The 25,253-nt window shown below is 40.8% G+C and overlaps 2 protein-coding genes across 3 annotated transcripts in view; one reads left to right on the forward strand and one right to left on the reverse strand.

Moving 5' to 3' along the window:
- Positions 1-21,374, forward strand: part of LOC119021402 (lysyl oxidase homolog 2A-like) — a 29,029-nt gene extending 7,655 nt beyond the window's left edge. For both annotated transcript variants that reach the window (XM_037101678.1, XM_037101677.1), the window contains exons 4-14: positions 7,248-7,456; positions 9,587-9,803; positions 10,948-11,131; positions 13,009-13,160; positions 13,244-13,411; positions 15,591-15,756; positions 16,042-16,282; positions 16,625-16,740; positions 16,879-17,015; positions 17,502-17,613; positions 20,080-21,374. In XM_037101678.1, coding sequence (XP_036957573.1) covers positions 7,248-7,456; positions 9,587-9,803; positions 10,948-11,131; positions 13,009-13,160; positions 13,244-13,411; positions 15,591-15,756; positions 16,042-16,282; positions 16,625-16,740; positions 16,879-17,015; positions 17,502-17,613; positions 20,080-20,150 — 1,773 coding nt within the window. In that variant the 3' untranslated portion in view covers positions 20,151-21,374. The remainder of the gene's footprint in view (positions 1-7,247; positions 7,457-9,586; positions 9,804-10,947; positions 11,132-13,008; positions 13,161-13,243; positions 13,412-15,590; positions 15,757-16,041; positions 16,283-16,624; positions 16,741-16,878; positions 17,016-17,501; positions 17,614-20,079) is intronic.
- On the reverse strand, positions 18,580-25,201 carry r3hcc1 (R3H domain and coiled-coil containing 1). The gene is made up of 9 exons (XM_037101683.1): positions 25,043-25,201; positions 24,569-24,707; positions 24,155-24,292; positions 23,079-23,604; positions 22,694-22,875; positions 22,212-22,282; positions 22,025-22,120; positions 21,696-21,836; positions 18,580-19,808 (listed from the first exon to the last, which is right to left on the reverse strand). The coding sequence occupies exons 2-8, from the start codon at positions 24,664-24,666 to the stop codon at positions 21,727-21,729; spliced, it is 1,221 nt and encodes a 406-aa protein (XP_036957578.1). The 5' UTR covers positions 24,667-24,707; positions 25,043-25,201; the 3' UTR covers positions 18,580-19,808; positions 21,696-21,726.
- Positions 25,202-25,253: the final 52 nt, after the last annotated feature.

Below are 25,253 nucleotides of genomic sequence, written 5' to 3' on the forward strand. Positions count from 1 at the left end.
GGAAAAAATGAGGCAGCAGTTCCGTGTAGGTAGTAACATCTGCCATGACATAAAGCCTGGAAATGATGCACTAGTCAGCATTTAATGTCGAGCTGTCCACTCCACCACTTGCACTAATAACTTTCCCGGGCTCCTATTAGTCGCTCCCTGCCCACACTAGACCCCCACTCTGCAGCTGGGGAGATTTTGGAGATGAGTCATAGATGTGAAAGACCATCCTGTCTGGCTGCAGAGAACGCTGTGTGCTCCGGATGGAAACTCGGTGTGGGTTTGTGAACGTGCAGATGGGAGAAAAAGGGAGGGAGATGTGCTTGTCAGAGAACAAGTTATTTAGAGGAAACATCTATGGAGGGGATTCCCTACTTAGCAACGATTCTTTGGCAGTTTAAAGACAGTCAGTGCTTCAACATTTTATGACTGCATTCATACCAGAGCGTTTTGTTTGTCGGGTTTGAGATTTGGCTGTGTTCAGATTCTCAGCGTCAGCCAAAACAGTGACTGTGTTTTTGCTGGATTCAGTTAAGACAACGCGCCTGAGGAGGGTTTGTGAAACCTCTTTGTGTCCTTCTCATGCCTAGTTGAGCCATGTCAATGGAGGAATAGACGCCAGGAGAAATCTTTAATCGCAGGCTACTGAACTCTATTCAAATTGTCGTTATTTTTACTGGTCGTGTATGTAAGCAGCACTCTCTTGTTCCCCATTCACCTTGTATGTTTAGGCTCTATGTTACTACAGGTCAGTTCTCCACCCTGTAAATATTTCCCCAGTCTGGCTATAGCCTTTCAAGTCGCAGGGGAGAGGAATGGGAAAAGGTGTGGCTACACCTCTTTGACCATGCTTGGGCTGATGTCAGTAATGGGCAGCACTTTTCCTTCAATCTGCTTATTCACAGCATGAATTGACATTCAGTGCTCGAGCTGGAAAGTTAACACCCTGACCGAGTGTGAAGAGGTCAGTGTGAAAAGGTGAAGCAATCTGCTTCCATGTGAATGCTGTCTAACTTTCAGGGTGACATATCTTTATATGCTTGAAATATGAAAAGTACCAGGGCATTCTCTGTACTTTAAAATGTTATACTTTAAGCATTGAGTTGTTTCACAGTACTGTTTCAGGGTAAAGGGGTAAAGTTGCTTCAAACTGCAATTATTTTGTTTTTGTGAGGGATACATCATGAGACTACTTTAGAGTATGTGGGGACATGAGAAGATAAGACCAGATCAGCTCTTTCTTTGACCACAAATAACAGTCTACCGAAACATCAGTCTGTCATTAATGGAAACAGCAGCTTCCACTGACACGAGTTGTAATCGAAGACATTTTATCCTGTAAAATAAGCAGAACTAATGTTAGGGCATCTGCATTTTTGCAAAGTATACCAAGTTGATATCAGCTTTCTGAAAAGTAATGTCAGAGTGTGTTTCTCAGATAGTCCAAGCAACACCAGAAATTCAAACCTCAGAATTGATGCTTGTACTGGGGAATACCAGTCGAGAGTAATGTTGTCTGCCACTGAGCTGTTCTCTGAAGACAAAAGCCAGGTCTCTCACCTTGACAGCTAGTTATGCAGCCCTCCTAACACAACAAGAGAACGTACATTCCTGGGCGACTGAATCATTGTCATGAATCATATCTATTATTTTAACATGCAGCATCTAACACCCCACACCATTGCAACAGTACCCAAATGTTTTATTTGTCTTACCAGACAAGTCACTTTATTTTTGTCAGCATATGTTTGTGTGTGACAGGGGGAAGAGATTACTACACGTGAGGTCTTTCAGTCAGTAGGGGGTGGATAACATTCGTCAGAACCAAACACTAAGATGGCAGAAACCTTTGTTTTTCATTAGTGGGGGAATTTTCAACCAAATCTGCCACGTTCACGTGTGAACTGTATCCTGCACGTGTCCACAGGATCGTTGCTTAATGCATCTCCTTCATCAGACTATGCCTGAAATGTCCATGTGTATATGTTTTCCTCTTTGGAATGAGAAAGAAATGAGCAGCTGCAGTTGCCCACCACACCACTTTGTGTGTTCACTCCAGCCAAACACATCAAGAATCAAAACAAAGACGTCAGAAGCCTGTTGTAATAACAGAATGCTGCAGTTGAAAGCCTTCAAATCTTTGCACATCTAAACAGGCCAAAGGTTGCACTCCATCAGGCATGACGGTGTCTGCTTACAGGAGTTGTACTTCCTCGCAGTCGCTGCCATACAACAAAAGGAAACCCGAGACAAAGTTGGATTTGCTTCCAACATGATGTATGCAAGGGGCTTGTGAGGAGGAGAGTGATCGAGAGGAGAAAGGGTTGATGCATGTCAGGAGGCTGAAGCCAGTCTCTCTCCTGTGGATAGAGTAGCAGACAAATCCACCACATGTTCAACAGCTGGATCCCACTATAGCCTTAGCTCTCTTTTTGGGCTGCAGGGTCAAGGATTTTATTATTCATACCATCACTTTATGATTACCATTCACACAATCTGCTTTGCTAACTCATTGCATGCAGGTTGTGCATGTACACAGCTCATCTCATGTCTCACAGAGAAGGGTTTACATAATGGAGTTTTTATTAGAAAGGCATACATTAAAGGCCCAGTTCACAGTTTGGCGTACATTGATGTTTCAGTACTCTGTGCTGTTTAGTGCAAACCGTTTAAACTGAAAAGAATAGTTAGACTTTTTGAAGTGAAGTTATTTGCTTTCTTGTTTGCACAAGGAATGTACTAGCATGTAACCACCTATATACCCATCCATCCATTTTCTTCCGCTTATCTGGGGTCGGGTCACGGTGGCAGCAGGCTTAGAATTTATTTATTCCAGACTTCCTTCTCCCCAGCAACACTCCTTTCAGAGCTCCTCCTGGGAGATCCCGAGACGTTCTCAGCCAGATGAGATATGTAATCCCTCCAGGAGGTTCTGGGTCTGCCCTGGGGTCTCATTACATTTGGTCATGCCCAGAAAACCTTCAAAGGGAGAAGCCGAGAAGGCATACCAAGCAGATGCTTGAACCAACTTAGTTTTTGCCTTTCAACGTGAGGTAGCAGGGGCCCTAGTCTGAGCTCCCTCAGGTCCAAGCGCTTGTATCAGCAATCTCATTTTTGTGGTCACTGTCCAAAGACATAACCAAAGGTGAAGTTTAGAATGTAGATTAACTGATAAACCAGAAAGCTTTGCCTTCTGGCTGTGAGTGATGGGAAACTTTGATGTTACCTTTGAATGGAGCAAGGCTATTTGCCCCTGCATCCAGTCTTTATGCTGATACTAGCCGACCATCCTTCACAAACACAACATAGTGGTTTATTTTCTCATCGAACTCTCAGCAAGAAAAACAATAACAATTTCAACATCTACATTATTTTGATACATATTTAATGAGGAATGTGTGTATTATAGCGTATTAACCAAGTCTCAACATTTCAGTGATAAGATATTGGCCATTTTCATTTTATTAAACTGAATTTATCCAGTCTGAGATGGGGAGTGTGTGTGTATGCATACTTCTAGTCTACCTATAGTAATGATTCTTTAACTCTTTTCCATCATGGCAGCAGTATACTGATGGATATTCCAGGTGTGGAGCACACAGTTGCTCACACACACTCCTACACACACTTACTCAGTTAAGTCAGTCAGTCAGGCAAACTGGGGGCCAGTGAGGCAGAAAGTGGGGTGGGGCAGATGTGAAAGTCATTTCAAAGAGCCTTGCTGTTCTCATGCTTTTCATCTAAACTGTGGCGTGATTATCATTCGTACGTGCCATGTTTTGTAAGGTGGGGCGGGAGGTACGTGACTGGGTGGGTGGGTGTCTCTGGAGCACGTGTAGATAAACGTGCGGCGCGGCTGGAAGGCTGAATAAAGCGGAAGAAATGCACAGTAGTGGAAGCATTAGTCAGACTCTGGCTAGACCAAAGTCTCATGTTCACACATCTACTCACTGAGGGGGGCCCAGTCAGAAAAACAAGTCTGCTCTCCAGTCGGAAAGAGTTCAGTAATGGCCAAAGCCCACTTCAGAGAATAGTAATGAATTGTGCTATATGAGGAATGTTTGGGAATCTTTTTTTTTTAAACTCACCACTTACAAACATGACCAAGAATATGTGAGTTTATTTGAGAAGTATTGCAACATTTGTTTTGATAAATGGATGATGAATTTGTTGTTGTAATGCTGGCTTTTTATTTTTAAACCACAGACAGTAATGCTTTTGTCAGTGCAGCTAGTTATACCAGTCTAATCTAGTTATTTTAATGATTAAATATTGTCTCTTTATACAACAAGCTGCAGAAGGAATGAATCACAATTCGGCAGTAAGTGAGTTACTGTAAGATGATGAAACTTTACAGAGAAGTCCAGTTGAGAGTTCACCTCAGTGTGACCTGCAGATTGAAAAGCTGAAAGCCTAAACACATTACATACTTCTCTTGCGCATCGAGGCAGATCTTGTTCCCAAAATCGTCACAGTTTGGAGTCAAACTGATCATGATGATAAACATTCACATTGCCTGTACTTCAAGGAATAGTTTTAGAATAGTGTAGACTTTCTGGGAAATATGCTTTTTTGTATTCTTGCTGAGTGTTAGATGAGAGGATACTGCTCTCATGTGTGGGCTTGAAATATGAGGTTACTATTGGCAGCTTAGCTTAAAGACTGAAAAACGCCACTCTCACTCTTTGGTTTTTGTGGGAATTTAATGAATAAGATATACTTTTATAATTACTAACCTTTAAAAGTTCTTATAGGCAGCTATAGCTATTTTTGTTCAGCCCATTCTACCAATCTTCCCATCATCTGTACTTCCCCTAACTTTCAAGTTCAGATATTATATATCATTGATATGTTGTTTTTTTCTCATTTTTTTAAATCACAGAATATAAAAGAAAGTCTTATCATGTGTCCAAGTTCTTTGTGTTCAATTTTCCAGTAATTTTACGGCCTGAGTGCTAAAAAAAAAGTGACCGATGTGTAGATTTGGACATCAGCCAAACAGGATAACGCTGAGTTTATGTCTGGTGGTCTGGTTTTTGGAAGGGAAACGCCTGGACTGATCCCAGCTGTGGGTATCTGTCCTCTTCTCTTTAGTCCCACACGTTCAGACAGCCAGTTTCCTCTGTGTGTGCCAAATGCAACACAGGTCAGACCATCTCAGCGCCCCCATTTAATCCTCACCTTGCCCTGTCTGGTATTTCTCTCGTCTCACCTTGCCTCCGTTAGATAACATACATTTTCTGTTTGATTTCACGTTCTGTATCAGATGAACTACATTTTAGCCAATATATCAGTGTGGTTTTCACATTTGTCTTCTTTTTGTTACTTGTTTTTATTTAGCGTCATGTTTTTTGTTTTTTTTTTTGTATGAATAGAATTCATCTTTTAAGATTACAGTATTTTTGTTGAAGCAAAGTCAACCAATGCACTGATATCGCTTTTAAACTGAGAACAGCAGATCCCTGATCGTGATCACGTTTCTTCACCTTTTCATCCTGCCAGGCAGAGACGGAAAACACTCTGTCATGCCATAGCCTGCAGGAATCTCTCCATGAAAGAGCGTTTTTTACCCACTCAAACCACTGTGGTCAGGGGAGGACTGGGGTCACTGTAGAAACAGTCTGACTCGGTGGTTGCTCCTCCTGCATTTCAGTCTTTACTGCTTACAGACCGTGAAGCCTTGAACATTCCCCGAGGCTGATGCCATCTCAGGAAACCACCCTGTGGGCGAACGTTTAATATTTCTGGGAGACATGCCTTGATGTTGGTGTTTTTTGCAGAGTTAAAGTAGCTGGCTGTTACGAAATTACTAAGCTCAGCATCTGCATACCACACAGCAGCTCAGAGTTTTAGCTCCTTTTGGATCCCAGGGTGTAACTTCACACCTAGCCAGGAGCAAACTGCATATCTTGGACCAAAAATGAACAATGCCGGATTTATTAGGTAGCTGTTTCCTCATAAAGTCCCAGAGGTCAAAGGTTACCATTCCTTCCTGATTTAGGGGTCTTAAGGACACATGATACTAATTGTGATTGGTGACCCCAGTTTGAACAATTGACTTTACTGCCTTTTAAAGACCACCCGCATTCACTCCCCAGTCCAACGCAGCATCAGTCTTTGAAATCCGTTTCTATAAAAATTCATAAATAAAGATTTGTCTTTTTTTTTTCTTTTAAACTTCCCCTATCAGTGCTCTCTGTTTTCTGATTGTCCAAGAAATCCAAAATGAAGAGGTGAGATGCCTTTGAATAGACATTTGGCCCAGATTTTTCCCCAAAGAGTAAAAGACTAGTGATTCTCTTTCTGTGCTCAACTGGATTGTTCGAGCTTCTTTGGCTCACTGTCATAACGACACTGATGCATTTTATCTTATATATGAATGTCCAGTAACTTTTCAACAACTATGTAACATTTGTTAGATACCATTTATTCCCTTTTTTTCTGAGGAAACTAAAACACAGTTGGCTGGACTTGACAGAACCATGCTGCCAAGTTTGATGTATTGAGTGCACTAACTCCCTGTGGGCCCATACATCACAGCTCTAAAGTCTGCAGACGTAACAAAGATGGAGGAAAAATTCCAGACATTCATCCAACCTCCTAAAGGCCTCTCTGCAGCACTCAGCAAGTTTAAACAAAGATTTTGACAGATTTTTCAACTTGATTTTTTGTATTTTTAAGCATATGTGCAAACTGCATCCCTACAAGGCCACAGTGAGAATGCAAATGCTTTTCATTCCCTCAAACGACGCACTTCCCTTATGACTCATAGACCATATTGTATTCACAATATATCAGGTGCAACAGTATGGGTAAAATCCAGGCTACAAAAAACAACATTATCCTTCTTGTCTTTGAAAGAACTCTCAGAAAATCTGACATTATGTAAACATTTTATTATATAAAAACATCTGTAAAGCAGTGACAGTATGGTTGATGAACGCTTCAAGGTAAACTGAATGTAATGTTCTATGGAAACATGATTTAGAGGGAATTTTACAGATGACTCCACTGAAACGTAACAGCATTGCAATGGAATGCTGTAAAGTATTTCATGAAGATAAATTTCCACCTTGGACTTTTATAGGCTCCTCTGTTTGACATGTTTAGTATTCGGAAAAGACACCATTGAGATGATACTGATAATGGGTCGAAGCTGAGGGAATTCCAGTCAGGTGCAGTTGCAGTTTCAGTGGTCTGTCTTTCTGTATGTTATCAGAAAAAAAAACATGAAACATTTTCTCTGTTGTGTTTGCCAGGGTTTGACAGTGCAGGTGGAGGATGTGAGGATAAGAGCCACGTACTCTCACAGGAAAAGGATTCCCATCACTGACGGCTTTTTAGAGGTGAAAGACGGAGGCAAGTGGAGACAGATCTGTAATGAGGACTGGACTGAGAAGAACAGCAGGGTCATCTGTGGCATGTTCGGCTTCCCCGGGGAGAAACGTGTGAACATGCGACCCTACAAGTGAGTAATGGTGCCGGTGGTGCTGGGGACCAGCAGCAAAGTTTAAAAAAAGGACATAATGACAGTCTTCACATGAGTTGGAGTCTAACATAAACATTTAGCTTTTATATGACTTAATTACAGTTTACTTTATGGGAATAAAGCATATGCTATATACATAATAAATCATTTCAAATTCACACCCGTGTTAAAAAAAAACTGTTTTCTTTTGAGGTGAACCACACATTCCTACATGAAACAAACTCTTTCTATGTTAAAAATATTGTATTTCCTGGAAAGTAAATTAGTAGGTTTTTTAAACTGTTGATTTTTGGTTTTACTCAATTTAGGAACGTTTGACCATATCAAACTGATGTTAGGAAACATTACATAACCACATTTGCTTACACTGGTCATCACTCAGCCCCTCATCCCCCTGCACACTGAGATTAAACAGACTTGAATCTGGAGATTCTTGACAAGAAGCCAAACACTGCAAGAGGAAGTTTTAGAGGATGAAGGATGGGCCTTGCTGGGAAAAGAACTGAGAAACAGTGGCTCTTTTGGCCTCATTCTAATTGTTTCCCTCTGAGCAAGAGTGTTGACATGCCGTCCTTAATTGTCATTATCAATATGTAGCCTAACCAAAAAAAGGAGCTATGTTCTAGGACATTCTGTGTCATAATTTTCATCTGTTAAAAATGGACTTAAGTTTAAACAAAACAGATGTGTACCTCACATGAGTGAACACTCACATGAGCAAATATTCTGATCAAGAGAACAACATGTTTCTCCCTTAAACAGCTCAGCCTGGGGCATGAAATAGAAGAAACTTTTTAAAAAAAAAACAAATTCATCTGCCTGCCCTCCAAGAAAAAACATCCCGGCTGGTTTGGTTTCCTGTATTGTTTACACACATACAAATGGACCTAATTATCCACATCTATTCATTCTTCTGAAGGCTTCCAGAACACAGTTCAACCACAGTCAAATCAAGACCAGCGAAACATGACAAATACATTTATTTACAAATACTGTGAGTCAACTGGGATGATTTTATATAATGTGTCCTGGGATGCACCTGGAGCTAAATGTTTCTATTTTTTACAGCTCTAGCAGACATGATCTCATCTGATTAGATGCAAATCGTAAATGTGAATGCTTTTAACCTGAAGGAAGAATTAGATGCATCAACCCAGCAAAGAACACTGATTTCTGTTTATCACCTAAGATCACAAAGCTTGTGAGGTTTTACAGCACGTGGTGCTGCAGTGGTCTCACGTGGTTCATGGTGAAACAGAGGTGAAAGATCGCTTTAAATCGGTCCTTTCATGTGGACCAACAAAGGACTGTTCTGTTCACCAAACATGCCCATAACGGCCCGACAAAATTAAAAGCTCTCAATCAAATTTGGCTTCTCTTCAAATTTCATGGGCAATAAGATGTTTTTGTGTTCAAACCAACCTGGAGCCACATTCTGTTTACAGCACCTGGATAAGGTGTCAGAACTGAAAGGCTGTAAATGTAGCTCACACTGGTTTCATTACATGGTCTGCATCTTCCAAGGCCAGGACCTGCTGCAAGGTCTACTGTTGTTGGGGTTGACTGATGGTTGATGACTTCCATTGACGTGCAGGGGTCACGAGAATGTTAAGGTATTATAACAACAATACTTCCATTGTGCTTCACAGCATAGGATGGGCACTGTTGAAGTCGTCACACTGAATAACAAAATATCCTATTTCCAATAAAACCACTCCCAAGTATTTCAGTGGAGTGTGAGAAAGAATGGTTAAACATTGTATGGGCTCTTCTACACGACAGAAAAGACATTACTGACAAATGTTTTTTCAAACCTCAAGCTCGTCACCAGCAGGTGACTACACCGAGTGGGGAAATTCATAAGAAAGAATAACAAAAACGACTGACTGAATATTCACTGTTATGGATTCCCTTTATGAAACTACTGCAGGTTTGGGCACAAACTGATACCCATGCATCCCTGAAAAGTTGGGAATACGTGGACAGTCCTCAGTACATCGTCTAAAAACTATGATGTGCTTTCTTATATAGTTTTGAGTATACAAATGAACAGAAAAAACATACAGTATTAATTACAATAGTTTGTAATCTTGTATTATATCTTCCCAGATTACTGGCCAAGCGTCGTAAGAAGAACTACTGGGGTTTCTCTGTCAACTGCACTGGCAACGAGGCTGACCTGTCCGATTGTAAACTGGGCCGTGAGATAGAGCTGAAGGGCAACCGCACCTGTGAGCAGGGCATGCCTGTAGTGGTCAGCTGTGTGCCTGGACGTGCCTTTGCTCCCTGTGTCAGCGCCGGCTTCAGCAAGGCCTACAGGGTGGAGGTAGGTCATATCGTGCATGTTTGGCTGCTCAGGGTGTTGCAATACATAGCACAGACCGGATAGTGTCGATAAATCACTGTGTGAATGCAGGCGGCGTATCGTGTAGTTAAGGTCAATAACTGCATTGGAGTTTGTCCGAACAGTTGTTTGTGTTTTCTGTTTAGAGTAATCCCATCTGGAGGTCTTCCCTTGTGGGAGAATAACTATCAACTGAGAATTATCAACTGCCTTAATAGACATTTTATGGCACCATATGGGTGATGTTAGTTTGACTCACTGCACATGTTTGTGACATTTACTCAGTAACTCATCGATGATTACATCTGAATTCAATAACTTATTTTTTTTTAAATGCAGATTTTAAATGAATTCAAAATCAGTTTTCTGTCTAATTGTGTTGCTGCATTGTTAAGAAATTCAGTTGAAAGAAATGAAAGCTGTTAAAAAATTTTGAGAAGATTTATGCTGCACTTTTAAAGCTTCTACTATAAAGTTGACTTTCCATATTTAGTTGTCACACTGAAGTTTCAGAGTTTGCCAGCTTAAGACACATATGTTTGTAGGTGCAGATGCTTGAAAACACTTTAACTAAAACATTTGGGGCCCTGCAGAACAAGTTTTGGAACCTCTGCATCTAATATAAGCATAGAGTTGAATAATCACATGAATCGTGATATACTATCCGAAGATTACTTCCTGATACTGTATATTCAGTCCAGCACTGGATTACAACATGTCCTGATAATCAAGCGGCCCTGTAGTCTGGAAGCATTTGAAGGGATGAACACTAAACATCTGTCATTGGTACAGTTACATTATCAATGTCAGTATTCCTACTTACTGTTTATTGTTTATTTGTTATCTTATTACCAGTGTAACACCAATAAAAACAATGAACGTTATAACCCAATGTGGACCAAATAAAGCCAGGAGTTAAGAGTCAGTTATTTCTGTTATAATTTCAGCTTCTCTAATGCAGTTATATTAAGAATATTGTACATATTTTTACCAAAGTTGTTTTCAGACTGCGCCCAAGCCATTCAAATGTAGCTGGATGTTGCAAGTTTGCCAAAATGAAAAGAGTTGACAAACCAACACCCATGACATTTCTCTAATTCTAGTTTTCTGTGCACTGTGTCTGCAGCAACCCTTGGTGCGTCTAAGAGGCGGAGCTATGATTGGCGAGGGCCGAGTGGAGGTGTTGAAGAACGGAGAGTGGGGCACGGTGTGTGACGACAACTGGGACATTCAAGCTGCCACCGTTGTGTGTCGAGAGCTGGGCTTCGGCAGCGCCAAAGAGGCCTTGACTGGCGCCCGAATGGGACAAGGTATGACTATAGAGATTGGTCATTCTTTACTTCTTTACCTCTTATTTCTTTTGGTACTGCTGGTGAAAGGACACTTGTATGGGGTCTACAGTGTACAAAAATGTAACAATAATTTGTTATTTAGTATTTTATTAATTTAGATATTTTTACAATCAAAATAGTAAATTAACGCACAGATTTAGCCTGAACGCCCCCACTTCAATTAAGTCAATGCACTGATTTGTTAAAATGTTTTAAGCAAATCAAAAATGTATGTAAATGTGCCTACCTAACAAACATTCAGGAAAATAGAAATTGAAAAAAAAGCTGTTAGGCTTATTTTTTTAAAAGATTGTCTCAAAAATGCTGTATTAGTCGAGTGTTAGAAGAAATCATGGAAATGAAAATATTTTGCACACTCCTGACTCCAAACACTGGAACATTGCCTCATCATGCACCTGTCCCTTTAAATTTCACAATTTTACCTTCAATCAGTCGAGGATCCTCTTGAGACAGTGTTGATCACATTTTCACACGTTTCCCATTTACAACATTTATTATTCAACAAAAGTAAAAGCACAGCTTCAGGCAGAACACATTCCCAGCTGTGAAAATGAAAGGTGTGGCCTTGAACCAAAGACCTCCACCTCCACTTTTTCATCACCACCTGTTTTTGTCCCACTTCAATCAGTCTAGACCTTTAGTCAGCATATAAAGGACACTGGGGAATGTATAGAGTAGCACATTAATGTTTATCCCTTGACCCAGGACCTGATTCTGCGAAATGCAATATACCAGGTTGTTATTAGAATCATATGTGCGCTGGATCGGTCGTTCTCTCATCTGCCTTTTTCTCACAGCAAAACACAAGAGCACACAAAATGTTCCAAAAACAGGCTTTATGGGTTTCAGAGGAAGAATTCTTTTTGGAGAGTGCACAAGGTTATTTCAGGGATTTCTTTATGGCAGACCACTGGATCCAAAAATGGTGCCACACACAGACTGTAGACTTCAAATAGCTTACTGCGTTTGTTTTCAGAAGTCACTGAAGTGGACTTAACTAGAATGCAAATAAAATTGAAATAGCACAGTATTTCCTGGATTTCTGTGAGGAACTAGGAATAGTTCTTATACAATCTGAATATTTCAGCTGAAAAAAGATACAAACTAATGACCCACTTTGATTTTTTTTGTGTCATGCATTTCATAAGTAAGTATAATGTTTTATCTGGGATAAGCATCTATCAGGCCCGGTGATAGACTGTTTGATTACAGCAGCATTGTGTTCTTCCTGTTGTGAATTGTTTTCCTCCCTCGCTTGCCAGTCCGTCTCCGTCTCTGTCTCTGGCTGTACTTTCAGGGATCACATCACTAGAGACATTCCTGCTCAGTCACATGGGGAAAAAAAACAGCACGGAGCGAGTACTCACACATGTTATTGTGGAAAACTCCTCTACACTGAAATGACCGTTTTTCTAAACTTGAAAAAAAGATGCAGAGAGAAAATGTGTATTTTTTACAGGCCTCGAGAGTCTCATTTTCATAGGACATAGCTGACTGCTTGTTTCCTTTGCGCTATAATTCCAGGGAACAGGAAATCTTACATCTGTCTTATGATGGACTTGTTGTTCTAACAAAACACACTGGCAGGCTACAACTACTGCTGTTGTACTCAGGAATCGTGAACAGAACAGGCTCGTGTTTCCCAGAAACATTGTTTCATCCAAAGATCAGCTTTCCCCTTTCCAGTAATGGCAATAGATGACAGTCATTCTGAGATTATTCTACCTTAATGCACATGGTATGAATGCTGCACCTGTTCGTCCAGTCACAGTTAGATTAGTCATAAATTCAACAGAATACCTCATGTTTTATGTGCCTGATGTGTTTCCTTGTAGGGATCGGGCCGGTCCACATGAATGAGGTGCAGTGCTCCGGGTTTGAAAAGTCACTGACCGAGTGTTACTTCAACCGTGAGGACCTGGGCTGCAGCCACGAGGAAGATGCAGCAGTCAGGTGTCACGTTCCTGCCATGGGCTTTAACAAGAGGGTGAGTACCTCTTCGCATAGTGCTCAAAAACATTAAAGATTTGTATAGAGGTAGAGGACACATCTGTCTGTCTCTGTCCTCAGCTTCGGTTAAGTGGCGGGCGTAATCCCTATGAGGGTCGTGTGGAGGTTCTGGGAGAGAGGAACGGCTCTCTGGTGTGGGGTACAGTGTGCAGTGACAGCTGGGGGACCATGGAGGCCATGGTGGTGTGCAGACAGCTTGGCTTGGGGTTTGCCAGCCACGCTTTCCAGGTAAGGCCCACATCTACCTCCAACAAATCATTTTTAAGTTGTGCTTATCTTTACTGCGCAGGAGATGGTTTTGGGTTTAGTTTGGGCCCTGGCACAACACTGGAACTCTTAACTGGACATTTCAAAATTGATGCTCTCATTCAAACTGATTTAATACACTCACAATTTATATTTTACTGTTATATGTTCATGCATGTGTCTTTACAGTGCTATTACATTCATCTCAGTGTCTGTGAAATTGCCTCTCTTTCCTTCATAACACTGTTGCATATTAGAAAAGCTATAAACTGACAGCCAGAGTAACCTAGACTTAGGTACAACTGATGTAGTTCACAGCATTTTGGTACATTTTGGGACACACTTGGACATTACATCATCCTAGAGATTGACTTTCAGTAATTACAGTCATTTCTATTTCCAATGTGTTGTAATTTCCATTTACGTATTTGTCATGTTAAAATGTAAAAACAGTGGATGTTGTCTGTTTCCAGAGTGCAGAGTGGGGTTTGTCTGCACCTCAGGCCAGTCTTAGTGTATCTGATGTCCCCCAAACTGCCATGAGTCAACATGTGTGTGCGTGTTAGTGGATGCCATTAACTCTCATTCTACCAAACTTGAGCTTTATTGGTCCCAGAGGGCAAAACAAGGATGTCACCATCCTAGAAACATCAAAAACAGACAGTATGTGCAGAGAGCAGGTCAGGGATGGTAAACCTGTGCTGCAGATGAGTTTTAAACTCCTCAGCGGGAGGGATGGGGAAAGCCTTCGTTTGCTGTTTGAAGTTTAGTGGAGCTTTCCACCACTAAAGCCTCTGGCGTGACTTGGCGGCGTCACAGTCCTTTCCTGCTTACGTATACTTCTTGCTGTTCAAAGGAGAACCCAACACTCCCTTTTTATGTCATGAGGTGAGAGGCTGGTAAAGTTATTGACCCCCCTTGTGTTTTTTGTGATATCTATTTTAAGGCTGAAACCAGTGTGGTGCTTGTGGTTTAAGATGATATAGGTCTGGAAAGTATGTGTGAATCATTGGGACGTGACTTGATAACAGCAGGGTTTTTATGACGGGAACTTGGACAGGATCTGTAGGAGGCTGTTTATCTCACTAAAGTCTGTTTGGGACAATTATGTGCAATGCACTTCTAATGGAGCAGCACGTAAACATGTCTTCACGTGTTTGCGGTTGCTGCTGGAGCATTCGCCCTTTAGTCAAGTACAGGTCAACATCACCAGTGTGAAATAAAGTGTCTACTTGTGATTACATGTATGTACCGTGAGTTGCCATTACATAAGAGTTCTCATGTTAACGGCAGGTTGAGGAGCGATAAATGTCTGCTCTTTGTTATCTCAGTGGACCACAGCCCCTCCAGAGACTCTTTCCTGCCTGACTGTTAAATACTTCTGCAGGCAAACCCCACTGCCAGATGGAACAAATAACACAGAGGCTAAACTATACCGCTGTATGTCTGTGTACCTCAACCAACCAGCAATTCCTCCCACATCCATATCCCTCAGCTCAATTTCTCTTTCATGAATCCCCCGCTTCCTTGGAAGACGATGGAAACTATGAGGTCTTTTTTACAGGTCACGTCCCTGCGGTCTTCCAAATGCTGTAATAAGGCTGAGTCAGGACTGTGAGGATAACAGAGCCGCACTGGCTGCCTGTGTGATGTGTCAGAGACTCTTTGATTCGATTTGCCTTGTGGAACAACTGGGATGTCAGTAAATTAAATACAGACAGAAAAATTAAGATAATCAGTCTCCTCAAACCGTTCACACAAACAGCTGGTGCAACATAATCTTCATCTGTTTGATTCCAGCTAACTCTGGAATGAATAATGAGCTTATGTAGCAAAGATGCTGACTTGAGACTTGAAATTAAGTCTTAAAGCAATGGTTTGTCATATGGAAAATACCCGTATTTGCTTTCTGGAAGAGAGCAAGAGAAGAGGACTGATACCGCTGTCATGTCCATATGATAAATATGAGGCTACAGTGGTTAGCATAGCTTAGCTCACAGACTGGCAACAGGGGGAAACTGCTAGCCTGGCTGTGTCTGAATATAGACGTCTCTCTCATGTGTTATGGTACAGACTAGAGCTAGGTTACATTTCAGTTTTGTTTGTAGGTTGTTGGGCTTCAGCTGAGTGATATCTGTTTTCTGTGCTTCTGTGTTATCAGGAAGCTTACTACTGGCAGGGGGATGCCTCCGCTGATGCGATCGTGATGAGTGGAGTGAGATGTTCAGGGACTGAGCTGACTCTGGATCAGTGTCTGCATCACGGGAGACACATCGACTGTCCAAAAGGGGGTGGACGCTTTGCTGCAGGTGTCTCTTGTACTCAGGGTATGAAGCTTTTCAGTGCCAATACTTTATATTTTCTTACTTACTTAGTTTTTCATGGAAGACATTTTGACTTGTCACAGTAGGCAAGACACCTGTAAATGATAAAATCTCAGAACATGCCTGCTGTGAAAATGGCTTTGAACAAGAAAAAAAGGTTTAAAATAAAATGAAATATGTGGAAAATACTGCATTATTATAGTTCGATGCAAAGTTTATAGATTTCTTATTTTCTCTTAGACATGCTGTTCCTAACCACTACGCACCTTGTTACTCTCTCCCTCACAGCGGCCCCAGATCTGGTCCTTGATGCCCAGGTAGTGGAGCAGACCACCTACCTGGAGGACAGACCCATGTATATTCTGAAGTGTGCCCAAGAGGAGCACTGTCTGTCCAGTAGTGCTGACAACGCCGACTCCAGCTCCTACCGCCGCCTTCTGCGCTTCTCCTCCCAGATCCACAACAATGGCCAGACAGACTTCAGGCCACGGGCGGCGCACCACTCCTGGATCTGGCATGAGTGTCACAGGTGAGAACTACAGGTTGTCGTTTGAATCTGTTAATCTAAAATGATTACACTGGAGGAAGTGTTGTTCCTGCTAATGCTAGACATCAAAATGTAATGAATTCTTTGGAAAAAGGCAGAAAAAAATACATCATATGTCTGAAACTAATTCCAATCATATGGAATGAACCTTTAAGGCACTGTAATGCAAAAAGAATCACACTGAATATTTAAAGTCTCAGTGTCTTAAAAATCTACCTATCCTTCTGGAGTTGAGGCTTTTCCCTGTACTATATGTGGAGTTGCTAAATGTATGTTTATGTATATAAGATGATTCAAAATGGTGTTTCTCCTTGTCAAATCCAGACATTACCACAGTATGGAGGTTTTCACCCACTATGACTTGCTGAGTCTAAACGGCACCAAAGTAGCGGAGGGACACAAAGCCAGCTTCTGTCTGGAGGACACTCACTGTAATGAGGGTAAATACAACTTCCTTCTGTCCTTTTTTATTGTTATAACATACTGTGATTTTCATAATTTAAGAACTTTTAAATCTGCCATATGAACTATTAAGAAGAAACGTTGTTGAAAACTTAAAGTGCTCTGATTCCTGATAGGTATCCAGAAGAAGTATGAATGTGCAAACTTCGGGGCACAGGGCATCTCAGTCGGCTGCTCAGACACCTACAGGCACGACATCGACTGTCAGTGGATAGACGTCACAGACCTGAAGCCTGGCGACTACCTCTTCCAGGTAAGACATCTGGTCTGGCCGTCGAGCCATAGCAGATAAAGCACATGTGCTGCTGGAAAGATTGTTTCATTTCCAGCCAGCGTAGTCTTATAGACAGACCAAACAGATAACAGGAATGTCCATGTCTCTGCATTCAGCAGAGTTTGGCATTCAGCCTCAGTCTACTCTTACTCAGAGTCAAAGAGACATACTGGGGTTGTTGAGGGACAGCTTGGCTGCTGAAGAGACTTAAATTTATGGTCTCTTGATTTTGAGACAAACCGACATCCTCCACTAGAAAATCATCTTTTGGAATCAGTCGTAGCAGTAACTTCTATTTGAGACAGCCACTCTGTTAATCACCCTGCTACCTTTTTAGTCTACTGCCAGTCACTAAATCTGCATCATTTTGACCTTAGGAATACTTGAAAAATGACATACGTATGTATAAATGAAAGACAACAATGCTTTCAGGTGTTTAACAAACATTGTTTCTTGTTCTCCCAGGTTGTAATAAACCCAAACTTTGAGGTTGCAGAATCAGATTACACCAACAACATTATGAAGTGCCGCTCCCGGTACGATGGACATCGGATATGGACATACAACTGTCGTATAGGTGAGACCATCACCTTATAAGATCTTAATCTTAATTAGTCTTAAAATGATTTGTGATTTGTGTTTTTTTGAATGAAATGAAATCAAGTTCCACAGTTTAATCATGAGGTTTGGAACTTATTTAACTTGCAATCAAATATTAAATGTGATTACTTTGTTTTTCTAACTGGTAAAATTGAGTTTTTATACAATTTACCAGATTTAGATTTAAACATAATAAAAGGTGAGAATCATGACTTGAAAGGTAACTCTTACCATTTTTGTTTTATTTTTTCAAATCCAAAGTACTTAAGACAGGGCCACAAAAAACAGTGCTACTATAACAATGCATTCTGGCATCACTGTATATACTGTAATTTATATCAAATATCACACCAGTGAAACCTCTAAAATATAATAATTCAAGTGAAAACCTCTTCTTTTCCATGAAAATACACAGTGAATACAGTCAATTCCTCAAGTAACCGGGGACAAATTAAAGGAAAAACCAGAAAGTGTCATATTAAGCCACCATGTGCCGTCAGAACAGCTTCAGTGCACATTGAAGTTGCTTCTACAAGTCTCTGAGCTCCACTGGAGGGATGGGGCATCATATTTCTAAAAGAGATTCCCTAATTTGGTGTTTTGATGATGATGATGATGATAATGATGATGGTGGTGGTGATAGACGGCACTGTCAAAGACATGGGGCCAAAATTCAGTTGGGCTGACATCTAGCAAATGTGACGACCACAACATGTAATTCACATCCTTTTCATGCTCATCAAAACACCCAGTGTTGCGCACAAGAGATTGAGCATTGTTATCCTCGAAGAGAACCTCCCACCAGGAAAGAAATGTGGGATCATAGGCTGGAGGCGATCACTTCTAACAACTGTGTTGATTTACAGTGACCCCTCTCTTTGAGGCGACAGATGGATCCAAAATATTCCTGCAAAATGCCCCCAACAGTATAACAGAGTCATGATTGGTGTTTCTCCACTCATTTATTCAGAATTTTCCTTTAACATGTGCCCTGTCTTTAGGTGATGACATAGAGACATACCACAGAACAAGTCCCATCACTCTCATATCAGGCACAAAAGATCATTTCAAGGAAACATCCCATTTCAGTAAGACAAAAATAAAATACTCAGCATCATCTATTTTGGACACCGTCTTTACAGAGTTAAGATTTGTGTTTAATGTATAACAACATAACAATATAGAAACAGGTACGGAGGACCTAACATTCCATGTTTCCAAAGCACAAACATTAGTTGATCATAGACTTCTGAGATCTAGTTTTTTCTCATTGCGTATAGTTAGTGAGAGATACACTTTGCCTGGCAACATCCCTAAAGACGTTTTGTTATTTGAGGAAAACAATAAATACTAAGAACAACTGAACATCATGCTTTTTTTTTTTTTTTTTTTGCTTTTTTTTGTTTTTTTACAAAATATAAAACAAAGTTTTAAAATTGACTAAAACATTAAAAACATCCATTGAGTCCAGTATAACACTGCTGTTACATGTGATTTCTTTACAACGGTCTCTCAATTTAATTGCTGGCTTTCGAAAACAGTACTTAGTGTTATATCTCTAACAGATCCGATTCTGTCAATAGATCAACATTTCTTTCGTCAGTTAAACTTGTGCACTCCATAGAAAATTCTAGTTGTGAATACAACGCAAGATTTAAGAGATTTATTTAACAAAACCTGAGAATTAAACTGTGGAAGAATTCAACATTACTTGAAGTTAGAAGAACTTAATGTAGAATTGTGCAACCAATCCTGTTTCACCGGGGCAACAGGGAAGCTTAATTTCCCTACCAGGAAAATGAACACACTTGAAACACACTTGAGTTTCAAGGCAACATGCAACCAAATCAAAATAAGCTATGAGCTTCTCCAGTCCCTTTTGTCAATTGAGATCATTGTGTGCATCAGATATGTCCATATTAAGAATGTTCAAAGGGGTTAGGTACAGCGATGGAACAGCAGCTTTGAGGCTGATAATTCAGTGTCTTGCTCAAGGACACTTCAGCAGGGTGGATGTTGATTTGGTGCAGGAAATTCTGGCCAGTCTCCTCCTTTGCCATGAAAACCTGTTACCAATCAGTGAAGGAGGCAGACGGCTCTGGACGGTAGCCTAGCTAGCCGTTCGTGGCAGAGTAGAGCCAGTAAAAGGAGGCAGACCTCAGCTGGACCTTCCTGTAGAAAACAGAAAGAGCATTAGGTGATATGACGACAGGTATTGTATTATAAGATGGCACAAAATAAATCTTTCCTTTATTGTCAATAAATCACAAATGTTTTTCAAGTTGTGACACTTCTGGTCACCTCATCACAACAGGGTTAGTTATTGTGTGTTGTTACAGATTTTGCTCAGATGGTGCCATTTTATCATTAGCACTATCTTTCAGCATTTAATTTGCATTCTGGTCTCTGGTCTTCATCACCATTTCCCTGTCTGGCTTCACAGGTGGCACACTGGGTTCTGACACAGAGGAAACATTCCCTGGATTGCTGACAAACCAGCTCTCTCACAGGTAGACCACGCAAGACGGACAACGCAGTCGGACAGACATTGGGGAAGTTTAAAATAATATTTGACAACCACTAGAGGGAGCTGCACTGCTGTGCTTCCTCGGAGCAGTGCTGGATTGTTGTTGAGTTCAGGGCTCAACTGGTACAAAGGACAATAATTTAACGGGAAAATGAACTGCTTGCTTACCAAATCTATTAACCACATTCAGCTGTATAAAGTGTTCCTATCTCTTAGTGCCTTCATCAGTGAAATGAAGGGTTTGACTTGGTGCTTATGGGGAGAGATGTCAGGGAGTGTTGCAGCCAAATAAATTAAATTAAATGTGCCAACAGTAGTCTTCTTAGCTGAAGTTTAAAACCAAAAACCATTCGATCAGACCTCAGCCCTGTTGAATTTTCTTGGGATGAATGAAAATACTACTACTGCCAGATCTGGTGCTACAACTGATTCGTGCACTGTATGTTTTTCTAAAAAATAGATTAATTGACAGGGGTGTGTTTAGGTCAAATTAACTTCCACAGTATTGGTTATTTAAAGGCTTGAACTAGATACTGAAATCAAATACAGTGCATTATTTTAATTACTGCCAATGACAATGTCTCAATCAATGTCAAAGACAGAACTGACAATTCAAATGACTCATGTTTTTATAAAAACTGTATTTAACTTTCTACAAAAAGTCACATTTTATATATAGGCTGCCAAACGTTGGATATATTTTTACATTGTCTGTCAGAAACCCTCCAGTGTTGAATACATTCATGACAACAGATAACTGGCTTTGTTTCCTAGTTAAGATTTTCCATCATATATTGTCAGAACTAAGCGGAGTGAGAAAGTGCTTTTTATCTCTCTGGATTTATGTTCCACATACTTGAGCTCACTTTTAAAACTGTATTATTTATTGAGTTTTTTTCTTGGTAGCTACAGCAGACACACATTTACCTTTATGATCTGTGCATCTCCTCGGCTTTTTTCTCACTGTCTGAGCTTTGATACATCATTACTGTCAGGGACTACAATTACATTGTGGATGTACTGTAAATGCCACAAATGTGTGTGAAAATGCCTCCTCGTTCTGTAAATTAGTTGTTCTTTATGTAACAAATTGAAAGATCCTTCATTTTAAAAGGGTACTTGTTGCTTGCTGCCTGACTGTTTTTATTTTGTATGCATGGATGAATGTGGATGAGCATAACATTTTTCAAATAAAAAATGTTCTAAGTAGATCCCAGAACCATTTTTATGATGTTTGTGTATGTACAAGTACTTTCAAATGAACCCAGGATAAAAGTGAAAAGACACATAGCAGTAACAAAGACATACCAGTGTTGCCTAAGTAAATATGACAAAAACCCCAGATTGTGATTAGCAGGCAAGGCAGCCCAGAACGTAAAGCCTTGCCAACTTTTCCGTGCCAAGAAAAATTATAGTAACAGTGGAACACAGGCTGACTTTAAGGCCAAGGAAAATGAATTACATTCCAATTATTCCAAGAAAGCCATCTGCAGTGTTTACTATGTGGACCTGAAACGCATTAGTCTGTTCACCTGCACTGGCTGACAGCGTGATCAATTCCCTTTAATATCGCTGCACTCTGCTTCGTCCCTGCAGTCCCAGGGCTCTGGTCACCATCCTCTGGGCAACAGCACAGTCCGTCCTCGGGCGCTCCTTCACCGGCTGGATAAACTCTGGAGCGCATTACAGAAACATCCACATCGGCCAGGGTTGAAACGGAAAACTAAATCTCAGACTAAATACATGTTACCACAAAAAGGCTCCAAGATATTAACATAATTAGGATATAATCTCCCAAACTTCAACATGCTGATTATTTAAAGTAGCTACAAGGCTCAATTAAGCTACATGAATCACCTACCTGAACATCTCATGGCCTTGGCTTTGGCTTTTTTACTCCCTTCAGCCAGTGCTCTTGTCTTAAGCAGTGGATGGCAGATGGAGAGGGCTTGAATCGCTGCAGATAACATTGTCATATATTAGTACATTTTCATTCATCTTTTCCTTAAATCCCAGGATCACATTTATTGTGCAACAAGGACTCTTACCTGCCGACTCACTGGAGAAAACCCCCAGGGCATGTGTGTTGTCAATCCACTTGATCTTCATTCCACCATCACTGAGACAGACAGAGGTGCACTTTATGAAGATCAGTTGTTTGAGATTATTTAAGAAAACTAAGAAGAAACCTGGAAGAAAACATGAATGTTTTCATTTCTATTAAGAACAGTTAGAACAGGTAGTTGTGAACTTCACCCTCTTGTGGCCAAAATGAGTAATACAAAAACAAACACTAACATTTTCTTTTTACAAAAATGATCCTGACAGGGACCAAAAAAACCACAAAAAAACTTAATAAAATATAAAATAACTAAAATAAATAAAAATAAACGTCTCCACTCGTTTTCTTTGAAAATGGATTGTTTCCTCATATGCCTCTAAAAGTTTCCATAGAAATGCATCTAAACCATAAATTACAAAACTTTTAGGAATGGAGATATGAAGAAACTCAAACCCAAAGGACTTGCACCTGTACTCTGTGAAAGCGTCCAGGAGATTATCCGTTTTAAACAGTATAGGGAAGTCATAAATCTCGATCACATGGCGAAACTCATCCGGGTTGATATTGATGCGCTCGTTCACATACAAGGAGTAGTCATTGTGAACTTGCTCGATGGAAACAGTCACTGCCTCTTTCAGGTGGGCCTTGATCTGATAGGACAAACACAAACAACTGTTTAAAATTGAGGGTGCTAATGTGGCTTAATCATCAAAGAGGTAAATGTAATAACAGGGCTAATCCAAAAAACAGTACAGACCAATGAAATATACCCTGATGGTAAGAGGTGGTTATTGATACATGGGAAAAAAACACATTATAATAATCCTGCCATCAAAACCATGCATAGAGTTACCTCTTCAGTTAAATTCCTGAATGCCACACTGTCGAGATCTTCCTCATCGTTCTCATCCTCCTCCAAAGTCATGTCAGCAAAACAGGAAGTAGTCTCGTCACAGACCGAGGGTTCAGCTTCGTGCAGTCCCTGAGGACAAACCTCTGGACTGTCACCGATATGGTTGGGGATAGCGTCCGTTACACTGGGGAGACTTTCCTGTCTGGATGTGGTCTTTGTGTTTTCTGTAGTTTCGGGACAGTAACAAGAGTCAGATGAACTGATGCAGCTAATGCTACTTGCGACGGGACTGGGTAACTCATGGTCTCCTGAGGGTCTGTGGGAGTTCTGTAAGGACAGTCTGTCCCGCGCAGCTCGGGGCATGTAGAGGGGTTTGTCTGGCCTCTTAGGCCCTCGGCTTCGGGATGCGATTGCAGGTTTACGCTTGGCATGGCCTCCACCCAGCTCCTCCCTACTTCTACTGCTTAGGGGCTCTTCATATCTGCTGCTGTTCGTCTCTGAGTCAATGTCTTCCTCTTCTTCATCCCTACAAAAAGATACAAATGCTTTTACATAGGAAAATAAGAGACATAATACACAACTAAACTGAAGAATCAGAGACTGAGGAAAAACAACAAAGACCGCATCTTATTTTGCCACACAACTGGCGTAGTGCACATACAATGTAAGACAGTAAAGATGGTTATTGCACTAAAATCTGTGAATATTCAAGCTACATTATCTAAAACATAACTTTCAAAGCTTGTCGCAACCTGTGCATGGTATGTTTGTCTGTGCACTCCCCTTTGTGTTAAAACAGTATTCTGAAATCGATTACTTTAAGACCTTTCTTCTTTTAAATCCAACATCCTGCACTAAAAAACAGGGATTTCTTTCAGTCTTATTAGTTAAACCTGTTTAAAACACTATTGATGACTGGAATCTCTGAGTCCAACATCTGAAGGTTGAATGCATCCACCTAATTGGAAGTCAGTTTCGCATATATCAAAAGTTCAAAGATAGATTTAAGTTTGTGACAAGTTTGTGAAACACTGTGAAGATGATCTCTAAGCCAACTTTCAGTCAACGTTCAGTACCTGAGCTCAGAGTGGCACACCACCACCCTACGGCACCAGCTCTCCCCTACTGAGAAGGTGGTGAGCTCAGGTAGGTCCTCTACATGGTTGTGAATCAGATATCGCAGTCTGCTGGGTAGAGCGGGGAACAGGAGGACACTGGACAGAGACAGGGCATGAAGGGGAAAGACAGTAACGCCATATTTTCTTTTGACAGTACAAAGGCAACCACAGCTCAGGCTTCAATGCAGCTGTATACAATATCTGCATTCTAATGACAAGAACCTGTTTTGTGAATAGCAGAATTTTTTTTTCTTTTAAAGTGCAGTGAGAATAGACACGGCCAGCAACACACAAGCATATTACAAAACAATCACTTCCTAAATCTGGTGAAAAAGATTTACAGCGTCATTATGGGTTCTGAAGTATCCTTACCGCGTGCGATTGCTCTTCTTTTGGTATGTTTCCAGCTCATCCTTGACTTGATGCAGGAACTGACATATTTGTTTTGGGAGATAACCGTTATAGTCCATCGATACAAGGAGACGCCAGGGTGGACAGAGAAGGACGGCTCCTGTGGACAGTGTGTGGAAGTTATTACATATTATCAGAAACCTAGGTTCTGTTAGCTTTACCGGTAAAAAAAAAAAAAAAAAAAAAAAACCGTCACAAAGGCAAATTCACTGTCACCGTAACGCTAGCTCACAACAATGTATAGAAAGGTAAGCCAAAGTAACAGTAAGTACGTAAATTGGGGCAACGTAAAACAGAAAGCTAGCTGGTTACAGTGTGTTTTCATTTCCTGAAACTATACATGCGCAACTTACAGCCAAGCTAGCCGACTTGGGTTAACATTGACGCAAGTATGGTAGCTGTCAGTATACCGGACTTTAGCAAAACTGCGCTTACCGTTATGGTTAAAGTGTACTAATTTGACATGGGGTTATCTTTACGCGATGCCGTGCTCACAGGAGCTAAGTTGACTTCGTTAAAAGTAACAGGCATCAGTGGTTCCGCAGCTAGCTATAATTTTTTTTTTTAACCACCGGAAGCAGATGTTTCGGGGGGTAGCTCAACTTCCGGCTTGGTTATTTCAGAATAAAACGGGCGTTCTTCCAAA

The sequence above is a fragment of the Acanthopagrus latus genome, chromosome 6 (assembly GCF_904848185.1).
Source record: "Acanthopagrus latus isolate v.2019 chromosome 6, fAcaLat1.1, whole genome shotgun sequence".
Classification (NCBI taxonomy): Eukaryota; Metazoa; Chordata; class Actinopteri; order Spariformes; family Sparidae; genus Acanthopagrus; species Acanthopagrus latus.

Bases quoted from the DNA above. Each gene is read 5' to 3' on its own strand.
- r3hcc1 (XM_037101683.1), bottom strand. From the start codon at position 24,666: ATGGACTATAACGGTTATCTCCCAAAACAAATATGTCAGTTCCTGCAT. The intron at 23,605-24,154 runs GTACTGAACGTT...ATCTTTTTGTAG, and splicing joins GTGTGCCACTCTGAGCTCAG to GGATGAAGAAGAGGAAGACA. The intron at 22,876-23,078 runs GTAACTCTATGC...TTGTCCTATCAG, and splicing joins TCAGGAATTTAACTGAAGAG to ATCAAGGCCCACCTGAAAGA.